This window comes from Oreochromis aureus, linkage group 22 (assembly GCF_013358895.1).
Source record: "Oreochromis aureus strain Israel breed Guangdong linkage group 22, ZZ_aureus, whole genome shotgun sequence".
NCBI classification, from domain to species: domain Eukaryota; kingdom Metazoa; phylum Chordata; class Actinopteri; order Cichliformes; family Cichlidae; genus Oreochromis; species Oreochromis aureus.
In genome coordinates this window covers 36305309-36332604 of record NC_052962.1, presented here as the reverse complement: position 1 = coordinate 36332604, position 27296 = coordinate 36305309, and the positions used below count along the sequence as shown (strand labels likewise).

The 27296-nt window shown below is 40.3% G+C and overlaps 2 gene segments (V, D, J or C); both read right to left on the bottom strand.

Moving 5' to 3' along the window:
- Positions 1–27296, bottom strand: part of LOC116324369 — a 95985-nt gene that overhangs the window by 39067 nt on the left and 29622 nt on the right.
- On the bottom strand, positions 5971–7154 carry LOC116328646. The segment is given in 2 exon segments: positions 5971–6403; positions 7073–7154. A coding segment is annotated over 1 exon segment (312 nt).

The window sequence follows — 27296 nt, the reverse complement described above, 5'->3', positions numbered from 1 at the left end:
ACGCTGTGTGTTCTATCTGCCTGTGTGCGAAAATTTATTTTTGCATCTTCAGTTTTGTTATTTTAATGATAATAATAATGGATTGCATTTATATAGCGCTTTTCAGGGCCCTCAAAGCGCTTTACAATTCCACTATTCATTCACTCTCACATTCACACACTGGTGGAGGCAAGCTACAGTTGTAGCCACAGCTGCCCTGGGGCAGACTGACAGAAGCGAGGCTGCCATATCGCGCCATCGGTCCCTCTGGCCAACATCAGTAGGCGGCAGGTGAAGTGTCTTGCCCAAGGACACAACGACCGAGACTGTCCGAGCCGGGGCTCGAACCGGCAACCTTCCAATTACAAGACGAACTGCCAACTCTTTGAGCCACGATCGGGGGCGATTGTGGCTCAAAGAGTTCAGCATTAAAGCTGTTTTGACTTCACATTTGCCTCTTTGAGTCCTGCGTTTGGGTCCTCGTCTCCTGCCTGCACACAGCGATCCATGACAAAATTTAAAAACTCTTCTGATTCATGTAGTTATGTTTTGAATTTCACAAAAATATTAAGTTCTGGAAAGTGTACCAGTGTTTTTTTTTTTCAGAATTTTGTTTTTTAATTTCGGAAGGAATATGTTCATTGTTAAGACCCTGCCTACACATAGAAGACTGTGCTCTGTGCTGTTGGTTGAAGGCTTCTAACTGGCAAACATTAAGATTCAATTAGGCTTTTATCACCATGTGTTGCTTTTGACATGTTTTACACACACACACACACACACACACACACACACACACACACACACACACACACACACTTTTTCAAAAGACTTCTCTTACATTTATTCATGAATAGTTAAATGAACTTGAGTAAATATTTGCCCATCACAGCTTTTCTCAGTTGCTTTGGTGAAAGTCTTACATCAGGAACGTCATTCTCACCACTCTTAATGCAGTTCTCAAAATATGTAAGGCATTTTTCACAACACAGACTTATCTATGCAAAAGACACTTATTAAAACACTTTCACCATCATTTTAAGACATCAAAACCTTACTGACTTTGGAAAGAGTACTGCAAAAAATTTAGGCCTAATGTCACAAGGGGCCAAAGGCCTGTATGAAACTGGACTCAAGTGCTGGACCACATGTGGAGACGGTTGAGTTTGCTTTACACAAATCTTTATTTGGCACAAAAACACTGAGTTATACTTGGCGTGGGATTCCTGACAAGAAAACGTGGCGTGGTGGCCTAAGGTGGCGTGGTGATCAAGAGGAAGAGAGGAAAAGGGGGTTAGTGGGTTCACAGACTTCTCCAGGTGTGGTTGAATTTTAAAGAGGAGTATGGCTTATGTTGCAGGTGGAGTTGGTGGTACTTTGAGGGGAGTAGGTGAAGGTCCAGGTGAGCTGAATAGAGTTAAGATGGGCTGACCTGAGCTCCAAGGGATCCTGTGCGAAGCAGTGGCAAGAGGGCAGCAGGTGTGATATTGAAATCCTTCCCAGGAGACGGAGCATGAAACTGCAGTGAGTATGTCCATCTTAGCTGAAGAGTGGAGCAGTGGCGTGACCAGAGAGCTGTAGCACAAGAAAAATGAGGAAAGTTCATAGACTTGGGCAAGGAGCATGAAGCATGGTAGCCTGTTACCACCGTGGGTAAGTTAACAAACTAGCAGTGAAGAAACAGCAACGCTGGTCTTAAATATCCTGAGTAGATTGCTCCAGATTGGCTCCATGTGAGGAGATGACAGCTCTGCCCAGGGGCAGACACAGGAGAACATGGACTTAGTGGAAATTTACCAGCAGCTCACCCGGACTGTGACAGCTAATGAAAAGTTTAAAACTGTTTTCAGAAACAAAAATCAAATCTGATGGTTTTTTGTTTTTTTTTAACCTTACAAAACTGGTGAAATGGAGAAAAGCAAAATAATACTCATTAAACTATATGTGTCAGGAAAAGAAAATGTATACAATCTGAGACCACAGCACCAACTACTGTATAGTCCAGTAAAGTCATACTGCATGTGTTTATTAGGTTATTAAGTACACCTGTTAAACTGCTTGTTAATCCAAATATCAGCCAATCACATGTCAGCAGCTCATAGCATTTACACATGTAGACATGTTGAACACAGCCTGCTGAAGATTAATTCAAGCATCATTAAGAAAGATAATTAAAAGTGTCATGGTTGTTGATGCCAGGCAGGCTGATCTGCTGGGATTTTTTTACACAGCCATTTGTAGGGTTGATGGGGAATGGTCTGAAAAAGAGAAAATATCCAGTGAGCTGTAGTTTTCTGGGTGAAAATACCTCATTGATGTCAAAGGCCAGAGGAGAATGGCCTGAAAGTTTTGAGTTTATAGGAAGGCAACAGTAACTCAGTAACAACAGTAACTCAATCAACCACTTGATACAAATAGGATGCAGAAGAGCATCTCTGCAAGCACAACATGTGACCTTGAAGCAGATGGGCTACAGCAGTAGAAGACTGCACTGCAGGGCCTGTCACCTAAGAACAGGAAACTGAGGTTATAATTCACATGGAGTGACCAAAATTGTAAGAACAAAAAACAAAAACACGGCACTCCAATGGCCTCCACAGTCACCAGATCTCTGTTCAAGACAGCATTTTTGGGATGTGGTTGAAAGGGGTGCCCAGCTGGCAAATCTGCAGCAACGATATGATGCTATTATGTCAATAAGGGGCGAAATCTCTGACTATTGAGCAAAGTGACAGATCTGGAGTTCTGTCTGACAAAACAGTTTCAAAGACTCGTGAGATTCAAGTGGATCAACAAAGCAACAAATCCCTTTATTAGTGTAGAAACAACAGCAGTGTGTATGTGTGTGTAAAAACAATGAGAAAGGCTCATTTGATTGGGGAAAAGCATCACTGATTTGAGAACTGCACCAAAGCGACTGAGATAAAACTGTAATATATGTTTGAGGTGGATGGTATTGGAGGAAATCATGTTGTATCTGTTATACTAGTTTCTCAGCATGTTTTCATCCAAGTCTGTTAACCACATATTGCAGTGTGGTTCCCTGTATGGTTCCTAATGCCATTAATATGCACCAAGTAAGAGAGAAGGATACCAGGATACCATCATCTACTGTATCAAAGTCAGCACTGAGGTCTGAAAGCATTAAAATGGGAAAATCCCCTGAGACTGTGATGGACATTTAATACATTTAAATGTGCAGTTTCATTGCTGTGATATCCTTTAAACCTGGAATGAAATACAAACTCAATTCAACAACAGTTGCTTCATCTGTTCATCAATCCTATTCCATCCATTCTTTTCTGCTTATCCAATTCAGGTCCATGAGGCAGGTACAGCCTGGTCAGGTGTCAGTCTGTTGCAGTGTAACCTGTTCAGTTAAAATAGAATTAAGACTGACAGTGTCATCAGGAACCTTAATGATCAAAAACATCACAAACAAAACCAATGAAATGTTTTGCTTAATTTAAAAATGTGTTTCCAATAAGTCAAACAGCCTGTCTCACTTAATAGTACTATACATACAGTGAGTATAACTGCATTTATACAAATAATATGTGGTATTACATTTTTTCCAAATACCAACACAGTGGAACAAGTGGTTTAGAAAACAGTTTCTCCACAAAGTCGATTGTATTCCCACTGTGAAGCTTTCAGTTATGTCACATGATCTTCACCAGCAAGTAGAATTTACTCCAAAAAGTTACTTGAATCAATGTAACTGTGTAAATGTAAGTGTGACCCACCAATGTACACCACCATAAATATTTAATGCTACAAACATGAACGAAGGAATTCAGTAAAAACGTGAATTCCTAAAATCTCTACATCTTGGCAAAGAGCAACTGTTAAATGAACTTATTGTAAATATGATTAATTAGTAGTTCTTCACAACCCATCAGGATCTAGGAGGGTTCAAAATGTGGTAAAAACAAATAGTGAAGTCCAGACCTTTACTTTTTCACATTGTGCCTTTAAACTTGGTCACAGCATTTCCATAGAGCCACTTTGCATCAGCAGCACCATGCTCCAGTGCTCTGGGAGAGTTTATAGTCCTGAGAGTTGAACACTGGATGACTGACAGCTGTCCTTCATCACAACAGAAGCCACAGAAATCCTCCTCATCAAAAACATGACTTTGATCTGCGTCCTCATCTGGACTCTCCTCTGCTGCTGCTTCACAGGTAAAGTCCAGAGAATCAAACTCCTCTCCTCTATCAACATCTGTCCCTCTGAAATGAAGCCCACAAAACCATGAAGCTGCTTTATGTTTTTGTCTCTGTATCCTCAGAGTCCAGAGGACAGATCACAGTGACTCAGCCTGGAGCAGTGAGCTCTGCTGTGGGAGGATCTGTGAACATCAAGTGTAGGACCAGTCAGGATGTTTTTGGCTCCAGCTATTTACACTGGTACCAACAGAAAGATGGAGGAGTTCCTAAACTGCTCATTTATGCTGCTGACACTCTAGAATCAGGGATTCCAGATCGTTTTACAGGCAGTGGATCAAACTCTGACTTCACTCTGACCATCAGTGGAGTCCAGGCTGAAGATGCAGCAGTTTATTACTGTCAGAGTCTTCATAATATCAACAGTCAGCCTGTGTTCACACAGTGAAAAACAGTCGTACAAAAACCTCCCTCAGTCAGACTGAACAGAAACTGAAGTGACTGCTGCAGCTGGAAGATACTGCAGAGACTGATACAGTTCACTGAGGACACACACACACACACACACACTCCCTAAAAATTAAGTAAAAATCAGTCAACATGTTCCAAAGTCAAATAGTTGTTGAGAAAACTCACTGTGACCTTTGACCTCCATTTCATACTAGAGCCGCCATAATATCATCTATGATTTGTAAAATTTTAACAGTTATCATTAAAAGAAGACCTTTACGTTAACAGATATGAAAATAAAATCATTAAATATCATACAGCTCAAAATAAAAATACATTTTATTTTAAGTAATCTAAACATAAATCTGAGGCTAAAAAAATCGACTCAGAGTCAAAACCAGAAGTCATGAGGTGCTTTCATGATTAAATCACATGTGTCCATAACTACATACACATAACATCCAAATCATATGCAGCGACATATTTGTCACAGAAATGATCTTCAAGCTGGATCTGTCTCGGAGACTCTCGTCAACTTTTTGAAGTTTTCAGGTTCATCAGGAGAAATCATCCTGACTCATGATTTTAACAACAGCTGTTTCTGTGCTGTGATTGGTCCTAAAACCTGATTGGTAGTTATCATAAAGACTGTCAGCTGAAAGTTTTTTATTCAATATGTTGGTTGTAAAGGTTTTTATCAAAAATTTTTCAGAGCAATGACAGATTAGAAATAAGTCTGTAATTATTAATTATCAATGGATCTAAGTCGTTGTTCTTGAGTCCTTGAGAAGCATATTTGAGAGAAACAGGGAAAATGTCAGTCTGCACAGAGATGGTGATAATATTTACTACATGATTTATAAAACAGTGAAATGCAGATTTGAACAGTTTGATGGGGATGGGATCAAGTAAAGAGGTGCAAGTCTTTAACTGATGAATAACTTTTTCCAGTTGTGTAGAAATGTGTTTAGAAATAGACGCGTTGATCTGTGGAAGCATCCCTACTGAAGCTTAAGGATGATTATCAGAACAGCAGCTAAGTTAAAACCCTTGAACACGGTTAACTGAAGAAATATTTTTTTATTTGAAGTATTAAAACCATCAACGACATCACAAGCAGGAAAACATGAATATGAATTCTGAGGAAATTCATATGGAGAAGAAATAGAAAAACCTTATAAAAGACTTGCATAAGATTTGGCCTATCTTATATAGTGAATCATATAAGACTTATATGATTTACTCATGAAAGTGGCCACTTTCATATATTGTTTTAGTAAGTATCCAAAACATACAAGTTTCATTTATATAATTTTCAAGGAATCTTATATCTGTTTTCACTCTTGTATGCTTTTCATACAAGTTTCACACAAGACAGATACAAACGTTATAAGATTTATATATATCTTTTCCATATGGGAAACAGAGACACAGAAAACAGACAGAGCAGTATCAAAGACTCAGTTAGTCAGCTCAGAAATGTGAACACTGGTCTCTCCTCAGTATCTCTGAGACCAGAGTCTGGGAGCCCTGGGTGGCCTCACAGGTCACAGAGCCCACCTTCCCCCACTGGTCTGCAGTGAGCGTCAGGGTGCTGCTCCAGCTGTAGAGGCCGTCATTCTGCAGCACTCCAGGAGTCCTGCTCTCCTCCCCTCTGATGCTGCTGCTGCCACTGCTGTCGCTCGTCTTCCAGGACAGACTCCAGTCTGAGGGGAAGCCCTTGTTGGCCACACACATGAGCGTGGCCTTCCCATTCTCCAGCTCTGCACTGGAGGGACCCAGCATCTTCAGGGCGGGGCGGGTATCACCTAGGAAACACCAATCAGATTAGAGGACACGAACCACAATTTGAATTTCTCCATTAAGAAGTTTCTGTCAGGTGTTTTTTCTGCTCCACCAGTCATTAACTCACACATTGTTTCACTTCCCTTTAAGAAACCTCTCATGCATATCAGCACAGAGAGAATCATCACACAGTTTGACCTGAAATATGTTCAAACTACACTGGAAATAAAAGAAGCAGATGTGGAAACATTTACAGCAGAAGTTTGGCTTTAAAATGATTAGAAGTCTAAATCATGGATGACTGAAGAAATGAGTGGACACAAGCACAGAGCAGCTACTCATTCATATAGATTTGAAATGTTATTGAACAGCTCACATGATTTCAAACTAAATCTGAAACATCTGACACGATAAAAACATCAGAAAGCAAACTTTAACTCATCCAAACAGCAGCTGATGTGGTGGAAATCTACAAACTAATCATAAGATGAAGTTTACTCTTGTCTACATATATTTTACTATGACAGAAATGTAGATTAAACAAGAGAAACTTGCAGAGTTCATCTGAATTAGTCCAGTAAAAAGGACAAACATCAAAAACTAAATTACTTTGAATAAAAAAAATACTTTGATAAAGCATTGAATAATAAATAGTAAAACATTTAATAATAAACACAGTTTAATTAACTTACTTCCAACATCCAGTCTGGTTCCTCCACCGAACGTGTACCACAGTGATACAAACTCATTGAGGCGCCGTACAAAAACCTCTGACTGTAGAGAGACACGGCTCTCTGACTCTGAAACAAACAAACTCAACAAAATAATTCACTGTTTGTATCATTTTTTCAGCTGATGTGAAAACTGAAAATATCACATTTAAATAATAAATTATTTATGTGGAATGTAAAACTTTTGACTTTGATGTCTTTGGACTTTTTCTGATATCAAAATCTCAGAATAACACAGTGGATCCAATTTAAGGAAATTGAAATCTTAATTAAATTTAAGTGTAAATGAAGACTGTTGATTTCCTACATTTTTAGAGACTATATTCAGAAATATAGAAAAATCAGATATATTTGTGTTTGATCCTCTGATAAACTGGCTGATCCACTCCATACAAAGATGCATATATACTGACAAAGGACACAAACATACAATGGTATTGAGCCAACACTGAACAGCAAGACTAAGACTGTGAACTCTGCTGGAGGGATGAAGGCCATTCTCCAAAAACATGTAGAGACCTCTGTCTAACACATCGCTCCAAAATCTCCCAGAGATGTTCAACTGTGTCGAGCTCAGGTGACTGTAGAAAACATAGCACGAGAATCACATCATTTTTATTCTCATTTAAGCACCCATTGATCTCTAGTGCTTGTTGTGGATTTTTATTACATATATATCTGTGTACACTGGACATATACTCACATATACACTATATAGTCATATATACTCGCATACTCTCTCTCTATATATATATCTGCACTGGAGTGTTTATATAATGGAATCACTGTGATAAGCATTTAACCTGCATGTTTAAAATCACAAAATCCATATCTTTAGATCAAATATTATTCACAAGTATATTAATGAAGTTGGTGCTACTTATTGAATGAGCATATGTGATCAAAAATGTCTGAAAAGTAGTGATTAGGATCAATAAGTAACCTTTGATTGTGTTATGGCCAATGATAACTAGTCCAAACAAAGGGTTAAATAAACTTGGCCCTGCTGAACTGCACCTGGGAGCTTCTCCGCTGCCCTGAGGTCGTGAAGCACCCATCTCTAGCCCATAAAACTAAACAAAATTTGCCGGCCTGGGAGTCTGTCAAAAAGAACCTAATTAAAATGACTGATGTCGGGAACAGCCGTGGAGAGTTATGGAGCAGTGCCAGAAGGTAACACAAGTGTCGGAGATTTAAGAAGAACAAAGTGCAAAATTGACAACTGATTGGGGAAAAGTATTGACAAACATATTACATCGATTATTGGGGTTAATGTTGACATTTGTAGAGTTGAGAAAATACTTATTAGTTAAATTTTTAATATGGAACAGGGAAAAAGCAAGGAATGGAAAAATACCCAACATCAGAAGGAGGGGTCACTGACCCTATATAAAGAGGAGGATCAAGATGCCCCGGGTTGTTACTGCTGCTTTTTTTTGTCATTTTTGTCATTTTTTCTGTCATTTTTTGTGTTTGAGCGGTTTGTGCTTAAAGGCTCTTCACCCCGGGGTTTTGCTTTACTTGCTTTCTGCTATGCAATTCTCTTGCTAAATGTCTATATGTATTTTCTTGCTGTTCATATGATTCTCTGTATTAAACTCTGTTCCAAGAATTCTTCTTTTTTCCAGAGCATCTTTTTGAATGCATTGATTTTAATTGGATCTAAAAAAGCTGGATCTCCACATCATTGGTGGGATAAGGTTATCAGAGTGGCTTCAAAATTGGCGACCACATGCTTCCTGTCATCCTGGAAGAGATCACTCAGTTCAAGACTGAACTGTTGAACAAGTTCTGTTATCTTAATATTAAGAGAAAGATCAAATGTATCTCGTTATTAGGACAGGGATTTACATTAGTGTGTGGGTCTGTAGTAGAGCTGGGTGATATAAGATTTTTTCATATCACTATATGTTTTTTCATTTCAGGCGATAACGATATATATCGCGATATAAGCCAAATAACTATATTTGTAAGATTTAAATGTGCCGTTGCTCACAAGTAAAATGTAAAATAATCAGCAGCTTATTTTGATTTAAATATTTATTTCCCATAATAAGTTCAACAGGGTAGATGTACTTAAGGAACATGAGACTTCAGTTTCAGATAAATAAAGGCAAATATTGCAAACTACACAAAAGGCAGCCGCTAAAGTGTTTAAGTTTCAAAATAGAACAAACAAAACAGACTACTAAATTGTCAATTCCACTTAGCCCTTTATTGACCAGCCCTTCAAATTTACCTGTAAAATGGGCCCGCCGGTGGGCCTATTAATGACGGTAAATTTGATTCTTTTTACTGAATCGAGTTTTAATGAGTCACTCACCAAAGTGAATCGGGTTTTTTGAGTCATTTGAGTCACTGAGTCAGTTGACCAGGGAGTGCAAAAAATGTACATTTTCACTCAAACTTAATTTGTTTCTCTTTTAATGTAAATCCTACTGCTAAGATGAGTGATTCTAAAAGAAAACAACTATTTTATATAGCAAAAAAGAGCAAAAGAATTTCTAAAGGGAACATTTCTTTTGTTTATTTTTATTTTATTAGTATTTTCCTTACATGTGTCAAATATATATTTTCTCATCTAAATGTCCACTGAGCTGTGAACCAGGGGGCGGTAGTGCGCCTTAACATTGGTTGCCAATGAAGAAGAAGAAGAAGTAGCTGCGAGCCAGGAGGGAGGGGGTGAGTGAGTGAGTGAGTGATTCGTTCGCTCTATGATTCAGCACAGGAGGGAGGGGTTAGCGAGTCATGAGTGATTCGCTCCCTCTATGATTCAGCACAGGAGGGAGGGGTGAGCGAGTCATGAGTGATTCGCGCGCTCTATGATTCAGCACAGGAGGGAGGGGTTAGTGAGTCCTGGTGTGATTTGCTTACGCTACGATTCAGCACAGGAGGGAGGGGTTAGTGAGTCATGAGTGATTTGCTTCCCCTACGATTCAGCGCAGGAATGGAGGGGTGAGTAGCTCAAATGTGCTGTTAGCATGTTAGCAGAGCGTTGCTACTGTGAACCGAGGAGCTATTGTCTTGATGTGAGCTTCTACTCAGGGTTTTTTCTTCCAGTTCAGAGCAGAAATGTTTTTGTTAAGATACTGGATGTTGTGTTTTTCTTCACAATTTGAATTATAAGCTAGATATATTTCTACTAGTGAAATTAGTTTGCTAACAGCAACAGGGATGAGTCAGTGAGTCAGTTGCGCTTGTGAATCATGATTCACGAGTCAGTAAAGTGATTCTCGAGTATTGAACGATTCGTTCATGATTCGCGCATCACTAGGGCCTATGGTAAATCTTAGTTTGTTTTACAGAAGTACAGACAAAATTGACTAACTTTTGTCAATATCAAATAAACTGAGAACTAAAAGGAAATTCTCAATCGCTCCTTGTTGTATAGCTTAGCTTTTCAAACAGTTTTAACAGTTACTTTAGTCTGACAAAAGCCGAATGACGAATAAGCGCTTTCAGTCAGAGATTGAGCATGCACCGGTTTATTGTATTTCCAGACTTGCTTTCAGCACAATTTACAGTGCGCGCTACTCTGTTTTTTGTCAGACTTGAAATAGCCGAAATACCTTCACACTGCGGAACTTTTATGGCCCTTCCGTTCGACAATCTCTCCGGCATTGGAACCATCATCTGTTTTCTCTTCGGTAACCTTCGGTCATGCTCTCGGTTGATTTTTCACTAGTCGGCAAACTCATTTCCTCCATTACCCGGGTGGCACGGTGGCTGGCTGCTTCCCAAACAAATACACATGTGCGGCTTGGAACTTGTGCTGTACGTAACAAGTCACGTGACGTGATGCTGCGGCTGTGATTGGTTCGGCTCTGCGCTACTTAATTTGGATTGGCTGTTCTTCTTTTTTTTTTAAGAGGACAAGAGAGATGAGGTCTATCGCAATAGTTTAATTTTTCTATCGAGAAAAAGTTATTTCGCAATACATATCATTATCGTTCTATCGCCCAGCTCTAGTCTGTAGCCTCTGGCTTATGTTGTAGGAAAGCTCAGATTCTGTGGCCCAGATCCAGTGAGAAGAGAGAGTGGTAAACCATGGACTCGGAACTGGTTCTTATACTAGATCAACAAAAGGGTCCTCTTGAAAGGAAGTCGAAGTACCTGGGAACCATCATCTACGGCTTTGGAGGCGAGAGGTTTGATGTAAAGAACAAGATTCAGAGGCAACAGAAAGGCCCTTTAAACCAGTTGAAATCCAGGAGACAGCGGGAAATTGACAGGTTAGTGAAAGAGAGAAGACAACTGAAGAAACAGTGAAGGAGGGCCTATGAGACAGAAAGGGAGGGACTTACTGCCCTGCAGGAGGAAATAAAGCAACAGCGTACTAAGTTGCGAAAAAGTTGCGCAAAGCACCTCAGACAACAACGGAAAAAGAAAGAATGGACAAGGACCCTTTTCTACAGCAACCCATACAACTTTGTTAAGGGCCATTTTTTTGAAGAGAAAAGTGGGTACCTCAGGATGTCCCTAAAAGACATGGAAGATCATCTGAGGGAACTTACTCTGAGGATCGGAGCCAGTTACTATTCCAAGTGATATGCCGCCTATTCAGACACATGAACACCAAAGGTACATAAGGCCACCCACATGAAATGAGGTGGAGAAGGTCGTGAAGCAGGCAAGAGCAGCATTGGCCCCAGGAGCCAATGGCATGTCATATAGGCTCTATAAAAATACCCCTAGAGTCCTCAAATACCCGTGGAAGCTGATGAAGGTAGCATGGCAGAAAGGAGTGATTCCAAGGGCTTGGCGAAGAGCAGGAGGTATTCTGATCCCTAAGGAGAAGAACTCATCCATCAGCCAGTTTCGCCAGATTAGCCTGCTTAACATAGAGGGAAAGGTCTTCTTCAGTGTGTTGGCCCAAAGACTATACACTTTTTATGCAAAGAAACGACTATGTTGACACATCAATGCAGAAGGCCGACATCCGGGCTTCTCGGGATGTCTGGAGCATGACAGTGTCATCTGGCACCAGATTCAAACTGCCATGAAAGAACGAAGAGACCTTCATGTGGTCTTTTTAGACCTTGCCAACGCTTTTGGGTTAGTTCCACATGAGATCTTGTGGATGGCCTTCAACAATTTCATTGTACTAAACCAGAGGTCCCCAACCCCCGGGCCTCGGACCGGTAACGGTCCGTGAGTCGTTTGGTACCGGGCCGCGAGAGTTGAGGTTCAGGTGTGAAATGTATGGTTTTCAGGGGTTTTATCGGTTTTCAGCGTTATTTTGTTATCGTTTTTATCGTTAACTCGGTTTTCCTGGGTCTTTTCACGTGTGTTATGAATAAATCTTCTTTTTTTCGGTACCGGTACTAGTTTTATTTCGTTGTATTTATCTGCGACACCTTAAAGGCCGGTCCATGAAAGTATTTTCAGGCATAAACCGGTCCGTGGCGCAAAAGAGGTTGAGGACCGCTGTACTAAACCACATCACAGGACTGGTCAAGACCTACTTTCAAGATTTACTTTTATGTGTAACAGCTGAGAACATTACCACCTGACAGCGCCTTGGAACTGGAGTTATGGCAGGCTGCACGATTTCCCCTCTGGCATTTAGCATGGCAGTTGAGTTGGTTATGCGGGCACTCGGTGGGTAGTGGGAGGTGAGAGACTCAAGAGTGATCTTCGTCTTCCTCCCATTAGAGCCTACATGGATGACATGACCATCATTACAACATGATGTAATGATGGTCTGGGACTGGGGGGAGGAGTTGGCCGATTATGGTCTGGAATGTGGGGCCTCCCTGCTACTGCGGAGTCGAGAGCTCCAGGGAAAAGGGTGACACCTCCTGGGTCTGGGTGCAGTTTCCCCCTCTAGGGGCAAGGATATCCTGACCAGGGATATAGAGTACATTTGGGAAGTGTGATTGTGTGTACAGTGCCTACTTAGGTCTGTCTTCACGTTGGGTATGTGCTGAGTACATGCTGGGTGCTCAGCACATACGTTGGGTATGTGCTGAGTACATGCTGGGTGCTCAGGTATGCACCGGCTCACTCCTGGTGGCTGCTTGTCAGGGCCTGCCGCCTGTGGCTCGGTCAGGCCCCTTCGGGGGGTGAGGTGCTCTTGGCTTCTGGACCTGGGGCTCAGTCCACTCTGGCACAGCTGGCTGTTGGCGGAGCTCACGGGCACGTCACTGCAACCCTCTCTGGCTTCTGCTCCGCGGCTGCTGAGCAACCCCTCATCTGGGGCTCTCCTCAGCTCTTTCAGGCACGGTTGCCCCTCCGTTGGTCTTCCTTGGACCCTTGCGCTCTGGGTGTCTCTGGATGTTTGAACTCTAATCTCCTCCATACCTGCTTCATGCCCCGGAGGATGGGGCTATGGCTCCCCACACCCTCTAGCAGATCATTACATGAAGGAACCTTTTGAATGCAAGTGCGCTCATGCTTACAGGTGTTCACACGGGTGCTTACAGACAAACTACACCCTTTTTGGCTGCTACCTCAAAGCACTGTGTGCTGTCGATCTTACGTGCTGCACAATAATATTCAATATTTGCTGTTATATACACATACACCGCGTTCCAAATTATTATGAAAATGATATTTTTCTCTGTTTTTCCTAAATAGTCGATTCAAATGACAGTTAGCATAATTTTCGAGTCATCGACCAATAGAGTATAATTCAAATGTTACTGAACAAAATTCCCAATGAAAACAGTGTTTTTCAAAAATAAAAAAACTTAAAATGCAGTTCCAAATTATTACGCACACAGAGTTTCAAAAGATTTTATCGGTTGTAGAACATTGAAAATGATCATTTGTTGAATTTGCAGCAGTAGTAGATCAATTTCACTGAAATCAAAAGCAATTTCAATCAAAAACATCTTAACAGGTCAAGTTACATATTAACACAGGACCCCTTATTTGATAGCAGTTTTACAATTCTTGCATCCATGGAACTTGTAAGGTTTTGGAAAGTTTCTACTTGAATGTTTGCCAGATGTCAGAATAGCCTCCCAGAGCTGCTGTTTGGATGTGAAATGCCTACCACCCTAATAGTCTTTTGCTTGAGGATGCTCCAAAGGTTCCCAATAGGATTGAAGTCAGGGAAGAATGGGGACCACACCATGAGTTCCTCTCCTTTTACGCCGATAGCAGCCAATGATGCAAAGGTATTCCTTGTAGCATGAGATGGTGCATTGTCTTGCATGAAGATGGTTTTGTTGCGCAAGGCACAGTTCTTCTCTTTCTACCATGGAAGAAAGTGGTCAGTCAGAAACTCCACATACTTTGCAGGGGTCATTTTCACAACTTCAGGGACCCTAAAGGGGCCGACGAGCTCTCTCCCTGTGATTCCGGCTCAAAACATGATTCCACCACCTCCTTGCTGACGATGCAGCCTTGTTGGGATATGGTGGCCGTGCACCAACCATCCACCACTGCATCCATCTGGACCATCCAGGGTTGCACTGCACTCATCAGTGAACAAGACTGTTTGAAAATCAGTCTTCATGTAGTTCTGGGGTCACTGCAGCCGTTTCTGCTTGTGAGGATTGGTCAGGGGTGGCACAATGTTTACTTGCACACCTGTACGCATATATTGTCTATTATATCCCAGAAACATTACTGTTAATACTTCATTTTATATAATTGCTTTGTTCCAGCATGATAGCTGTTTAAAGTGGTTACACACACAGTGCCCCCAGATGAATACAGAGCAGTTTTGGAAACCAGAGGCTGGAGAATGGTATTGCTCCTCTGTGTGAAAAATAACTACTTATTTGAAATGAAGATGAATGTATGTTGTCAAGGCAAAAAACCCAAAATGTTTCTCCCACTGAAAATGCTACTTCCAGATGAACAGAATCAAACTTTGGGGGTTTACTTACCTGGATGATTGAGCGTGCATCAAGACATTCTCTGTGTCGTTTTTGAATTCTTTGTCTCCTTCTGAATAATGTATATAATGTTGAATAATTTCATGTAAATTTAAGTCTTATTAATAGAAACTGAGGAAAGAATGTCATTTATTTTTACACTTTTTGATACATGGATATGGGGATTAATAGATATTTATATATTTTCATTATGTTCTGTATTTCAAACTGTTAATTAAGCTTGGTTGGTTTTATTTTTTTATTGCATTCTTGTACTTTTTAATTTTTGTACTTCTAATACATTTTTGATAAAACAAAAATAAAGAAACCTGCATTTTACAATACAGAATTCACAAGTAAGCTATGGCTACGGCTGCTCCGTCTCCGTCAAAGCCATGGAACTTTAGACTTTCCAAGCAAACAATGATGGCCATACTGTGTTAAGATGCCTGGGTCGTTGACCCAGAGTTTTGCGTTTATTATTACTCTCATCTTGCTGTGTGTTCAGTCCGTTTCTTCTTTCATCACATTTCTCGTAATGACACCAAAGTATAATAATGTACAAGTCTTACGGTGTGTTCACACCGAACGTGATAGAGGCAGCCAGAGTGTCAGGTTTACATGGAAAGTCAATGTAGACTAGTTGTGTTGCATTTTGTGCATACACATGTTTCGCGTCTACCGCTCGAGTTGGAAAAATCTGAACTCCAGCGTCAATTCACGCCGCGACAACCAATCAGGAGCCTGTTGACGAGGCTCTGACCTAGGTCAAAGGGGCAGATCCAGCCAAAGTCCTTCATACTTCATTCAATATGGAGGAAAGGCTAATTAACGCCGTAGCAAACCACCCGGAGCTGTACAACACCAGCTGCTTTCTGTACCGAGACAGCAATATAAAGGACCGAGATGGAGGAAGATATGTGAAGAGATCGGGCAACCTGGTAAGTTCATTCATTTCTCTTTTGAAATTTTTGACTGACCCGGGAAAGCCGCACAAAAGCTAGCAAGCCACCGCTATTTTCTCAGTGATGTAGAAATGACGTTATGCTTTTATGCATGTTTTCATATAGGAATATATTTTATTGTTTATTAATAAACAGAACACAGTGATCCTGCTGTTTATCTATTGCTACCCTGCTTTTTTCCTGACTTTTCTTTCACAGCTTAACAATACTGTGGCATGCAGAGAAATCTCAACGAAGAAGCTCACAGAGAGATCAAGGTTGTTATTCAACCCCTAGCTGGCAGGGGGAGCTCTTTATTAAAAGACGTGCCAATGCTACAATGTGCCTCAAGGGTCAACAACAGCACAACAGAAGTCACTCATGGTATGGCACTCTCTCTACAAAACAACAACTGTCAGTGACTCTGCACCACAGCGTAAACACAACATTCAAGATAACAGTTAAAAGCAACATAACCATAAACAATAAAACAAGAACATCTAAACAGCAGCACATGTCCCAAGGCATGATGGGAAAGAACTAGCTGCTCCCCCAAAACGCCACAATACTTTTACGTTTTGCAATCGACAAAGGTTTGCACTTTGAGAATCAACTTGTGAGAACTGTGACTAATGTTCATGTGTGTGGGGAAAACAGTGTATAAAGTGTGTGGCGAGGGGCTAGTTATTCTGAGAACCCCTGCTGCAATAAATGAGGGACCACTGTATATACTTTACTATGATTATTGTATTCAACCTGTTAACATTTAATATTGTCTCGATAGAACCAACTGATTCTGCAGCAGAGCATCCCCTGTTGCTTCTCCTTGCTCCCCAGTCCCTGAGCTCCTGCTGCTGCACCCACAGGTATGTACAGCAAGCACTGATAGCTTTTTACTCGGTGGGATTACTTTACTAAATATCTACAACCAATCTGATTATATCCTGTTGTGTTTGTTTTGTTTTTTTCAATGTTGAAATTAAAATCTAGTAGCAGCCTTCTCATTTCTTGGTGTTTTGTGCTGTTTTACAGGCCCACAGAGGAGGACAGCTCCGAGGCAGATGAGGGACGGGTCCCAGGACGGTCCATCGGCGGTGGAGCTGGCCATACTGGTGTCCCTGAAGAGGCCACACCAGTCTCCAATGGAGCATTTCCTCCTCAGCCTTGTTCCTGCTCTGGAGAGCAGCTGGGTCCTTTTTATTCCGGTCTCTCTGTAAATACTTATATTTTATATATTTATGTTTAATGTTTTTCTGTTTGAGAATTTTAATATTATTTCAAATAATTTTTTATAATGACTAATGTCTCAGTTCTACTACACAGCAAATGTTGGCACACGACTTGACACATGTAGAATTTATTTCATATTATACTAATGACAGAATATACTAATACAGTGGGATGCAAAAATTTGGGCAACCTTGATAATAGCCATTATTTTCCTGTATAAATTGTTGGATGTTACAATAAAAAAATGTCAGTTAAATATATCATGTAGGAGACACACACAGTGATATTTGAGAAGTGAAAAGAAGTTTACTGGATTTACAAAAAGTGTGCAATAATTGTTTAAACAAAATCAAGCAGGTGCATAAATTTGGGCATCACAAAAAAAGAAATGAAATAAATATTTAGTGTATATCAATGTGTGTGTCTCCTATGTGATATATGGGGTGCCTTTGTCAGGACTTGCTTCCCATCCAGAGCTCCACAGCAGAGAGGGTCCTGGAATCCCTCTGTGATGGAACGCCAGTCTGCAGGTGAAGGCACAGCATTGAAGTCATCCACTAGACAGTCCCAGATGGCCGTTGCTACCTGGGGGGGGGTGATCTGGCACAGGAACCTGGACAAAATTGTTCAAATTAGTATTATGTGTACTGCAGTTACAAAATACATTATTCAAATTCCAAAATACTTTTGTGATGTCAGATTTAAATTACAAAACTAAATCTTACATAAAACATTTTGTAATTATATGGATAATTACATAACACATATTAGATATAATATAAAACAGTCAGTTGTGTTTTGTTTTAACTTTTCCATATCATAATTTGATTGGTAGCAACTTTTACCACTACAGTGTGTCAATCACTCATAATTCCTAGACATGTCAATCAGGTAGGCATGAAGTAAGACATTAATAGAAATAAAGAGTTGTATGTTGACATGTAGCCCTTTCCTTCCTTAAATCATTGTTAATATTTTTGAAAAATTGACCTGTGATAAGACATAGCTTATCAAGATAGAATATGCTAGATAGAACCATATAACTAAAGATGAACCAAACTGTTCACAGTTTTATCTATCATTTACACAAATAGGTTTCTTAGCTTCATTAGTTTACTGACTGATGGAAGCCATTATTTGAATTCCCTGCCAGGCAGCTCTAAGATCTATACTGTGCCTCCATTTTAGCCTTGTGATTTTGTTTCGTCTTCCTCATCTTATCTCATTTCATACCTCTCTAAAGACAGCTGTTTTCTCATGAACATCTTCAGATGTATATATCAGTTTTCTTTTTATTGATACTTGAGCATCCTGCAGGTTTGAGATCTCACCCTGGGTCAACACACCTGATTCAAATGATTAGTTCATTACCAGGCCTCTGGAGAACTTCATGATGTCGAGGAGGTAATTTAGCCATTTAAATCAGTGGTGTTGGACCAAGAAACGCATCTAAATCCTGCAGGACACCAGCCCTTAAGATCTGGAGTTGGACACCCCTGCCCCAGAATAATGATAAGTAACTGGAGAGGCCCGTACTACTGGAGATTAGCAGAGAAACTGGTGACAACACTGGCCTTAAGTACCGACTGGCAGATTGCCTCCAATTGTGAAAAGGTGTGGCTGTCAGGGAAACTGCAGAGAACCCCGGCCGGGGGCAGTGTCACGACCAAACATGGCGAGACTCTCGCAGGTCCCTGACAATCTACTCCAATGTAAAGGAATAATATAATGTTGGTGTAAAAATCTGTCATGCTACACTTATCTGATTTTCACAGCACTCCAAACTTCTTGAAGTATATTTAAAAAGTAAAAAATAAACAAAGACAAAACACAAAAGTAAATACTGCCAGGAGGGTGAGCTGCCTCGGTGGAAATTTACGTTCTTGTAGACATTAAAAAATATATGAAAACTCACTAATTTACTTAAACTTAGACATGCTGATTAAATGCTTTTGCTTCTGTAATGCAAACATAAACCTTTGACAAAGGGTGAAAAAAATGTAAAATATATTATCTCTGAAATTTAAATTTTAAATTTTTTTTGTACTGCAACATTTTCAGGGAGCCAAGAGAAGATGTGAAGAAGATATTACTCTGTCTGAAGAGAATGTAACACAACCAAGACTCAGAATATATCATTAAAGTGCAATAAAATGTAGCAGCAGCATCAGGATTTTAAAATAAATAAATCAAGTACAAAATTTAGTTCTTCGAGTCACTCAAATCTACAAACAGTTAACTTCCAGCCTGTTCCTCCACCAAAAGTCCACCACAGTGATACAAACTCATTGATCGGCTCTCTGACTCTGAAATGGATAACAAGCTAAAATGTCAAACTTGTGTTCACTCAAAACGAAGGAACACAGTGAACCATGAATTTAAAAGTAATTGCTTGAACCTCAATGATCTAATGGTCATGAATTAAATTATCTCATTTAATAATGATACAATATTGATTTTATCCAATTAGTTGAAAATAGTTTAAAATGGTGTGGTAACCGTAATGTTGTAGAATTGTTATAAACTTAGGTGGGTTTAAATAACAAACATTCATAAAGGAACAATTTCAACACAAATGTGTCTAATTGAAAACTTTTCATCAATATTATAAGAAAAGGGATTGAACCACTGATAGAAATCATCAGACTGACCTAAGTCTCTGTGTGAGTCAGTCAGATGATTTCCATAGAGAGGCACTTTGCATCAGCAGCACCATGCTCCAGTGCTCTGGGAGAGTTTATAGTCCTGAGAGTTGAACACTGGATGACTGACAGCTGTCCTTCATCACAACAGAAGCCACAGAAATCCTCCTCATCAAAAACATGACTTTGATCTGCGTCCTCATCTGGACTCTCCTCTGCTGCTGCTTCACAGGTAAAGTCCAGAGAATCAAACTCCTCTCCTCTATCAACATCTGTCCCTCTGAAATGAAGCCCACAAAACCATGAAGCTGCTTTATGTTTTTGTCTCTGTATCCTCAGAGTCCAGAGGACAGATCACAGTGACTCAGCCTGGAGCAGTGAGCTCTGCTGTGGGAGACACAGTCACCATCAAGTGTAGGACCAGTCAGAATGTTTACTATAGCAGCTATCACTATCTAGCCTGGTACCAACAGAAAGATGGAGGAGTCCCTAAACGTCTCATTTACTATGCTAGCACTCGAGTATCAGGGATTCCAGCTCGTTTTACAGGCAGTGGATCAAACTCTGACTTCACTCTGACCATCAGTGGAGTCCAGGCTGAAGATGCAGCAGTTTATTACTGTCAGAGTTTCACTATCCTAACAGTCAGCCTGTGTTCACACAGTGAAAAACAGTCGTACAAAAACCTCCCTCAGTCAGACTGAACAGAAACTGAAGTGACTGCTGCAGCTGGAAGATACTGCAGAGACTGATACAGTTCACTGAGGACACACACACACACACACACACACACACACACACACACACACACAGTCTAACATAACTAATGTTTAACACTAATGTTAATGTGGGTTTGACTCAAAACATCAGACTTATGTCCATCCTGACGAGCTAATACAGAAGAACATGTGATATACACAAAACAATTGATACTGTGAGTCAGATCTGTGAAGAAGAAACTCTCCTGTAAATATTCAAACTGGGAAGTAGTTATTAAATGAGAATATTTTAGTAAACTGCAGTACTGATATATGTATGTATGTAGATTGCTCAGCTACAGCTACATTCTTGGTCACAGAAATATTTCACATGATTTGATCTGAAGATTTATTTTAAAATTTAGTTCATCAAGTCTTTAACATTAACCTAACTTGACCTTTGTGACATAAATTATTCTGACATTTACACTTTTTAAACTGCACTGATGTTCTGAAAGAGACATTTTTGGTGTCTCCTATGTTGATAAAGAAAGTTTAATTTTGTCTTTGGGTTATTTTATCAATTCTGACTTTGATCTAATGACTTTGGAGAAAACCAGGACGGGTCTCATCATGGGTCACATGCAGGTTACAATAATCTGTCACCATATTTTGCTGCCTCTGCTACACCCAACAGCAAATATCACCACAAAGTCCCATATGATGGAAAATAATGCAGCTACAAACAACTTGGAAACTATTAATAGCAGAAAGCAGCTGGTGGTGATTTTATTATTGTTTTTTAAGTTTCTGATGTGATACAGCACATGTGATTCTCTCAGTAAAAGTTACTGAAGGAGAGATTTTCAGTGTATGGAAGCATCACTACTGAACCTGAAGGATGATTATCAGACAGAAGAGCAGCTGAATGGAAACACATGAAAACCACTATTTGAAGACCTCAGTTTTTATTTGAAGTATTAAAACCATCAACAGTGCCACAAGCATGAAAACATGAAAACTATCAAAGCAATACAGACACAGAGGGAGCAGACTGAGAGAAGCTGCAGACTAAAGCCAGTATCAGAGTCCCAGTGAGTCAGCTCAGGACTGGGAACACTGGTCTGTCATCAGAGTCTGTGAGAGTGGAGTGTGGGAGCCCTGAGTGGCCTCACAGGTCACAGAGCCCACCTTCTCCCACTGGTCTGCAGGGAGCCTCAGGGTGCTGCTCCAGCTGTAGTGGCCGTCATTCTGCAGCGCCCCGGGGCTCCTGCTCTCCTCTCCACTGCTGCTTCTTCCATCCACCTTCCAGGACAGCCTCCAGTCTGAGGGGAAGCCCTTGTTGGCCACACACATGACTGTAGCCTTCCCCTGCTGCAGCTCCTCACTAGAGGGCGCCAGCACGGTCAGGGAGGGGGGGACTCGACCCACTGCAGAGAGAGAGAGAGAGAGAATAGATGTTAGAGAAACTGGGAGTTTGGGTGGAACTGCTCTCCAGTTGTTTCACTTCCCTCTCTGAGCTTGGTAACCATGGCAACAGACGAGTTTCAGTACCAAAGATAAAAATATTAAAGCGTTTCTTTGACTTCTGATGTTCTCGTGTGTGTTATGTTTGAATAATTTATTAGTTTTATAATTAGAAAACAAACAAAAATTAAAATGTGAGAATTTTGTCATAAACAATTTAGTATGTAAAAAAGAAAAAAAGCATAGACTTGATTTGCTCTATTTTGGAACAATAAAGATAACTGTACTTACTCACATTTTAAAATTCATAAACTCAGCAAAACTCAGACAGCTCACTGTTAATGTGTGATTAATAATGTTAAATCGTTTAGAACTATTAATTTTAAAGGGATGTCACATTATTTGGAGCAAAAGGTTGAAGACAAAACTTTTATGGAAATGTAAAATATATAAACTTTTTCTACTTTTCTTCAAGAAAAAAAAAAAAACTTTTAAAAGTTTAATTTCCAGTAAAAATAAATGCACAAGACAATTTTAGTCTAAATTCACAATTTACCTTGATATTAAATTTTATATTCATGAGAAACATGAAGTATTTATGTAGAAGGAAATGAAATTAACCTTAATGATACAGGTTTTAGCTTCATAAATGAGTCAAATGTACTTACAGTTAACATCCAGTCTGGTTCCTCCACCAAAAGTCCACCACAGTGATACAAACTCATTGAGCCGCCGTACAAAAAACCTCTGACTGTAGAGAGACACGGCTCTCTGACTCTGAAACAAACAAACTCAACAAAATCATTCACTGTTTGTATCATTTAATAATATTATAATAGTGTAATTAAAACAAACAAAACCCATTACAACAATATTCAAAGAATATGACTTCAGAATGTACATTTTACAGTTTTCCACATGTTGTCTTTAAACCTGAGACTTTTTTTCACAACTCTAAACACTGAAATTAATTCTCAGCCTAAATTTGTCATGGTCCTGGGTCTTTTGACCCAGCGTTTTGTGTTTATTATTATTATGATCGTATGTTCTAGTTTATTCTGATTATGTTTTCGGGTTAAGATGTTCTAGTTCTTTGGTTTTGGTTTCTGTTCTCGGTGAGTATCGTGTCCCTGAGTTCTGTCAGTGTATATTTCCTGTTTTACTTTGAAGGTCTGTGTCTTTTGTCAGTGTGTCTAGTTTTGCTTCTCTTGTCTCGTTCGCTCTAACTTCTTCCAGCCGTGCTTCCTTCCTGTCTCCTATTCCCTGATTACTCCACTGTGTATTGAAGCCCTGTGTTTGCCTTTCCCCTTTGGTTGCATCGTTAACTTTGGTTCAGCCTCATCTTACACTGTGTGTTCTGTCTGCCTGCGTGCGAAAGTTTATTTTTGTATCTTTAGTTTTGTTATTTTAGAGTTCAGCATTAAAGCTGTTTTGACTTCACGTTTGCCTCTTTTAGTCCTGTGTTTGGGTCCTCGTCTCCTGCCTGCACACAGCGATCCATGACAAAATTCAAAAACACTTCTGATTCATGTTGTTATGTTTTGAATTTCACAAAAATATTAAGTTCTGGAAAGTGTACCAGTATTTTTTTCAGAATTTTTTTTTAATTTCCAAAGGACTATGTTTATTGTTAAGACCCTGCCTACACATACAGGGGTATTTTAAAAAACACGAGTTTTTACTTCTATTTTGGAATTCTGTCTGCAAATAATGGTATTTTAGGAATTTTTGAAAATTCCTTCCAGGTAGAGAAGACTGTGCTCTGTGCTGTTGGTTGAAGGCTTCTAACTGGCAAATATTACGATTCAATTAGGGTTTTATCACCATGTGTTGCTTTTGACATGTTTCACACACACACACACACACACACTTTTTCAAAAGACTTCACTTATTCATGAATAGTTAAATGAACTTCAGTAAATATTTTCCCATCACTGCTTTTCTCAGTTGCTTTGGTGAAAGTCTTACATCATGAACCTCATTCTCACCACTCTTAATGCAGTTCTCAAAATATGTAAGGCATTTTTCACAACACACACTCATCTATGAAAAAGACACTTCATAAAACACTTTCACCATCGTTTTAAGACATCAAATCGTTTTGGGGTTTTTTTTGTTTTGTTTTTCAAAAACCTTTTCAAAATCTTACTGACTTTGAAAAGACTTACAAGGGGCCAAAGGCCTGTATGAAACTGGACTCAAGTGCTGGACCACATGTGGAGACGGTTGAGTTTGCTTTACACAAATCTTTATTTGGCACAAAAACACAGAGTTATACTTGGCGTGGGATTCCTGACAAGAAAACATAGCGTGGTGGCCTAAGGTGGCGTGGTGATCAAGAGGAAGAGAGGAAAAGGGGGTTAGTGGGTTCACAGACTTCTCCAGGTGTGGATGAATTTTAAAGAGGAGTATGGCTTATGTTGCAGGTGGAGTTGGTGGTACTTTGAGGGGAGTAGGTGAAGGTCCAGGTGAGCTGAATAGAGTTAAGATGGGCTGACCTGAGCTCCAAGGGATCCTGTGTGAAGCAGTGGCAAGAGGGCAGCAGGTGTGATATTGAAATCCTTCCCAGGAGACAGAGCATGAAACTGCAGTGAGTATGGCCGAGTGTCGGAGTGGCGATCTTAGCTGAAGAGTGGAGCAGTGGCGTGACCAGAGAGCTGTAGCACATGAAAAACGAGGTAAGTGCAAAAACTTGGGCAAGGAGCATGAAGCATGGTAGCCTGTTACCACCGTGGGTAAATTGACAAACTAGCAGTGAAGAGACGGCAACGCTGGTCTTAAATATCCTGAGTAGATTGCTCCAGATTGGCTCCATGTGAGGAGATGACGGCTCTGCCCAGGGGCAGACACAGGAGAACATGGACTTAGTGGAAATTTACCAGCAGCTCACCCGGACTGTGACAGCTAATGAAAAGTTTAAAACTGTTTTCAGAAACAAAAATCAAATCTGATATTTTTTTATTTATTTTTTTTTACTTTACAAAACTGGTGAAATGGAGAAAAGCAAAAATAATACTCATTAAACTATATGTGTCAGGAAAAGAAAATGTATACAATCTGAGACCACAGCACCAACTACTGTATAGTCCAGTAAAGTCATACTGCATGTGTTTATTAGGTTATTAAGTACACCTGTTAAACTGCTTGTTAATCCAAATATCAGCCAATCACATGTCAGCAGCTCATAGCATTTACACATGTAGACATGTTGAACACAGCCTGCTGAGGATTAACGCAAGCATCATTAAGAAAGATAATTAAAAGTGTCATGGTTGTTGATGCCAGACAGGCTGATCTGCTGGGATTTCTTTACACAGCCATTTGTAGGGTTGATGGGGAACGGTCTGAAAAAGAGAAAATATCCAGTGAGCTGTAGTTTTCTGGGTGAAAATACCTCATTGATGTCAAAGGCCAGAGGAGAATGGCCTGAAAGTTTTGAGTTTATAGGAAGGCAACAGTAACTCAATCAACCACTCGATACAAACAAGATGCAGAAGAGCATCTCTGCAAGCACAACATGTGACCTTGAAGCAGATGGGCTACAGCAGTAGAAGACTGCACTGCAGGGCCTCTGACCTAAGAACAGGAAACTGAGGTTATAATTCACATGGATTGACTAACATTGTACAATATAAGAACAAAAAACAAAAACACGGTGCTCCAATGGCCTCCACAGTCACCAGATCTCTGTTCAAGACAGAATTTTGGGAATGTGGTTGAAAGAGGTGCCCAGCTGGCAAATCTGCAGCAACGATATGATGCTATTATGTCAATAAGGAGCAAAAGTGACAGATTTGGAGTTCTGTCTGACAAAACTGTTTCGAAGAGTTGTGAGATTCAAGTGGATCAACAAAGTAACAAATCCCTTTATTAGTGTAGAAACAACAGCAGTGTGTATGTGTGTATAAAAACAATGAGAAAGGCTAATTTGATTGGGGAAAAGCATCACTGATTTGAGAACTGCACATATATGTTTGAGGTAGAAAACTGCCTAGCCCTGCAAACCTGAACACAAGCGTGGAAAGATCGGCTTTCCAAAAACGGCATGCGCCTGAACTTCAAGAAGACTGAGTACCTTGAATGCAGCCCCCAGACCAACAGTACCATCACTATCGACAGTGAGCCGCTGACTAAAGTTGCCCAATTCAAGTACCTCGGGTCCCTTGTCACCTCGGACTGCGAAACTCTAACAGACGCCAGACTCCGTGTCAACGCAGCGTGGATGAAGTGGCGTCAGGTCAGTGGAGTCTTATGCAGCAAGAGAATGCCAATCTATCTTAAGGCAAAAGTTTATAAGTCGATCGTGCGCCCAGTGGCACTCTACGGGTCAGAGTGCTGGCCAGCGACGACCAAGCACAAACAAGCCCTTCACACCATGGAGATGAAGATGCTGAGGTGGCCTCTGGGTCTCACACGACTAGACCGAGCGAGGAACGAAGATGTCAGGAAACGATGGGGAGTGACACCGATCATAGACAAGATGCGAGAGGCGAGGCTCCGATGGTACAGCCATGTTGCCCGTAGCAATAAGAACCCCATCGCAAAGACAGCCCAGCAATTAGATCTGGGTGAAAGCAGGCCATGAGGAAGACCAAAAAAGCGCTGGATGGACTGAATCAAAGATGATGTGAAGGTTGCGAATGTTACACTAGAAGACGCCCTGGATACACTGTAAAAAAAAAAAAAAGTGCTGTTTTTAGAGGAAAACGCTGGCAGCTGGGGTTACCAGGGACTTCCTGTAAAAAATACAGCAGCAGTGGAAAGCTTTACATACAAAATATGTAAACAGATTTACAGTGAATGAAACTCACAACTGTTAAATCTACAAAAAAGAAGTTAATTTCACACAACAATTGTTGTATATTCATAGAATATTTCCTGTATTTTTTACATGTAATAATTGCTTATTGTGGATCCATGAATTGTAAAATTAACAGGGAAATATCAAACAAAAAACTAATTTGAACTGGTAAAACTGTTAGGATGCCTGGGTCGTTGACCCAGCGGTTTTGAGTTTATTATATTATTTATCATTTCTAGTCTTTGGTTTCTTTGTTAGAGTTCTATCTTATGGTTTATGTCTCTGTGTCTGCCCTGGTCCCACGTCTCTGTTCCCTCTGTTGTAGTGCCTGCCTGTGAGTCTGTGTCTGTAAGTTCAGTCTGTGTTATGTTTCCTGTTTTACTTTGAAAGTCCTTGTCTCATGTAAATGCGTCTGGTTGTGCTTCTTTTGTCTCGTTAGGCCTGATTTGCCCCAGCTGTGTTTCCCTCCTGTTACCCATTCCCTGATTGCTCCCTCTGTGTATTTAAGCCCTGTGTTTCAGTTTGTCCGTGTTGCGATCTACTGTTTACTATGCTGTGTGTTCTGTCTGCCTAC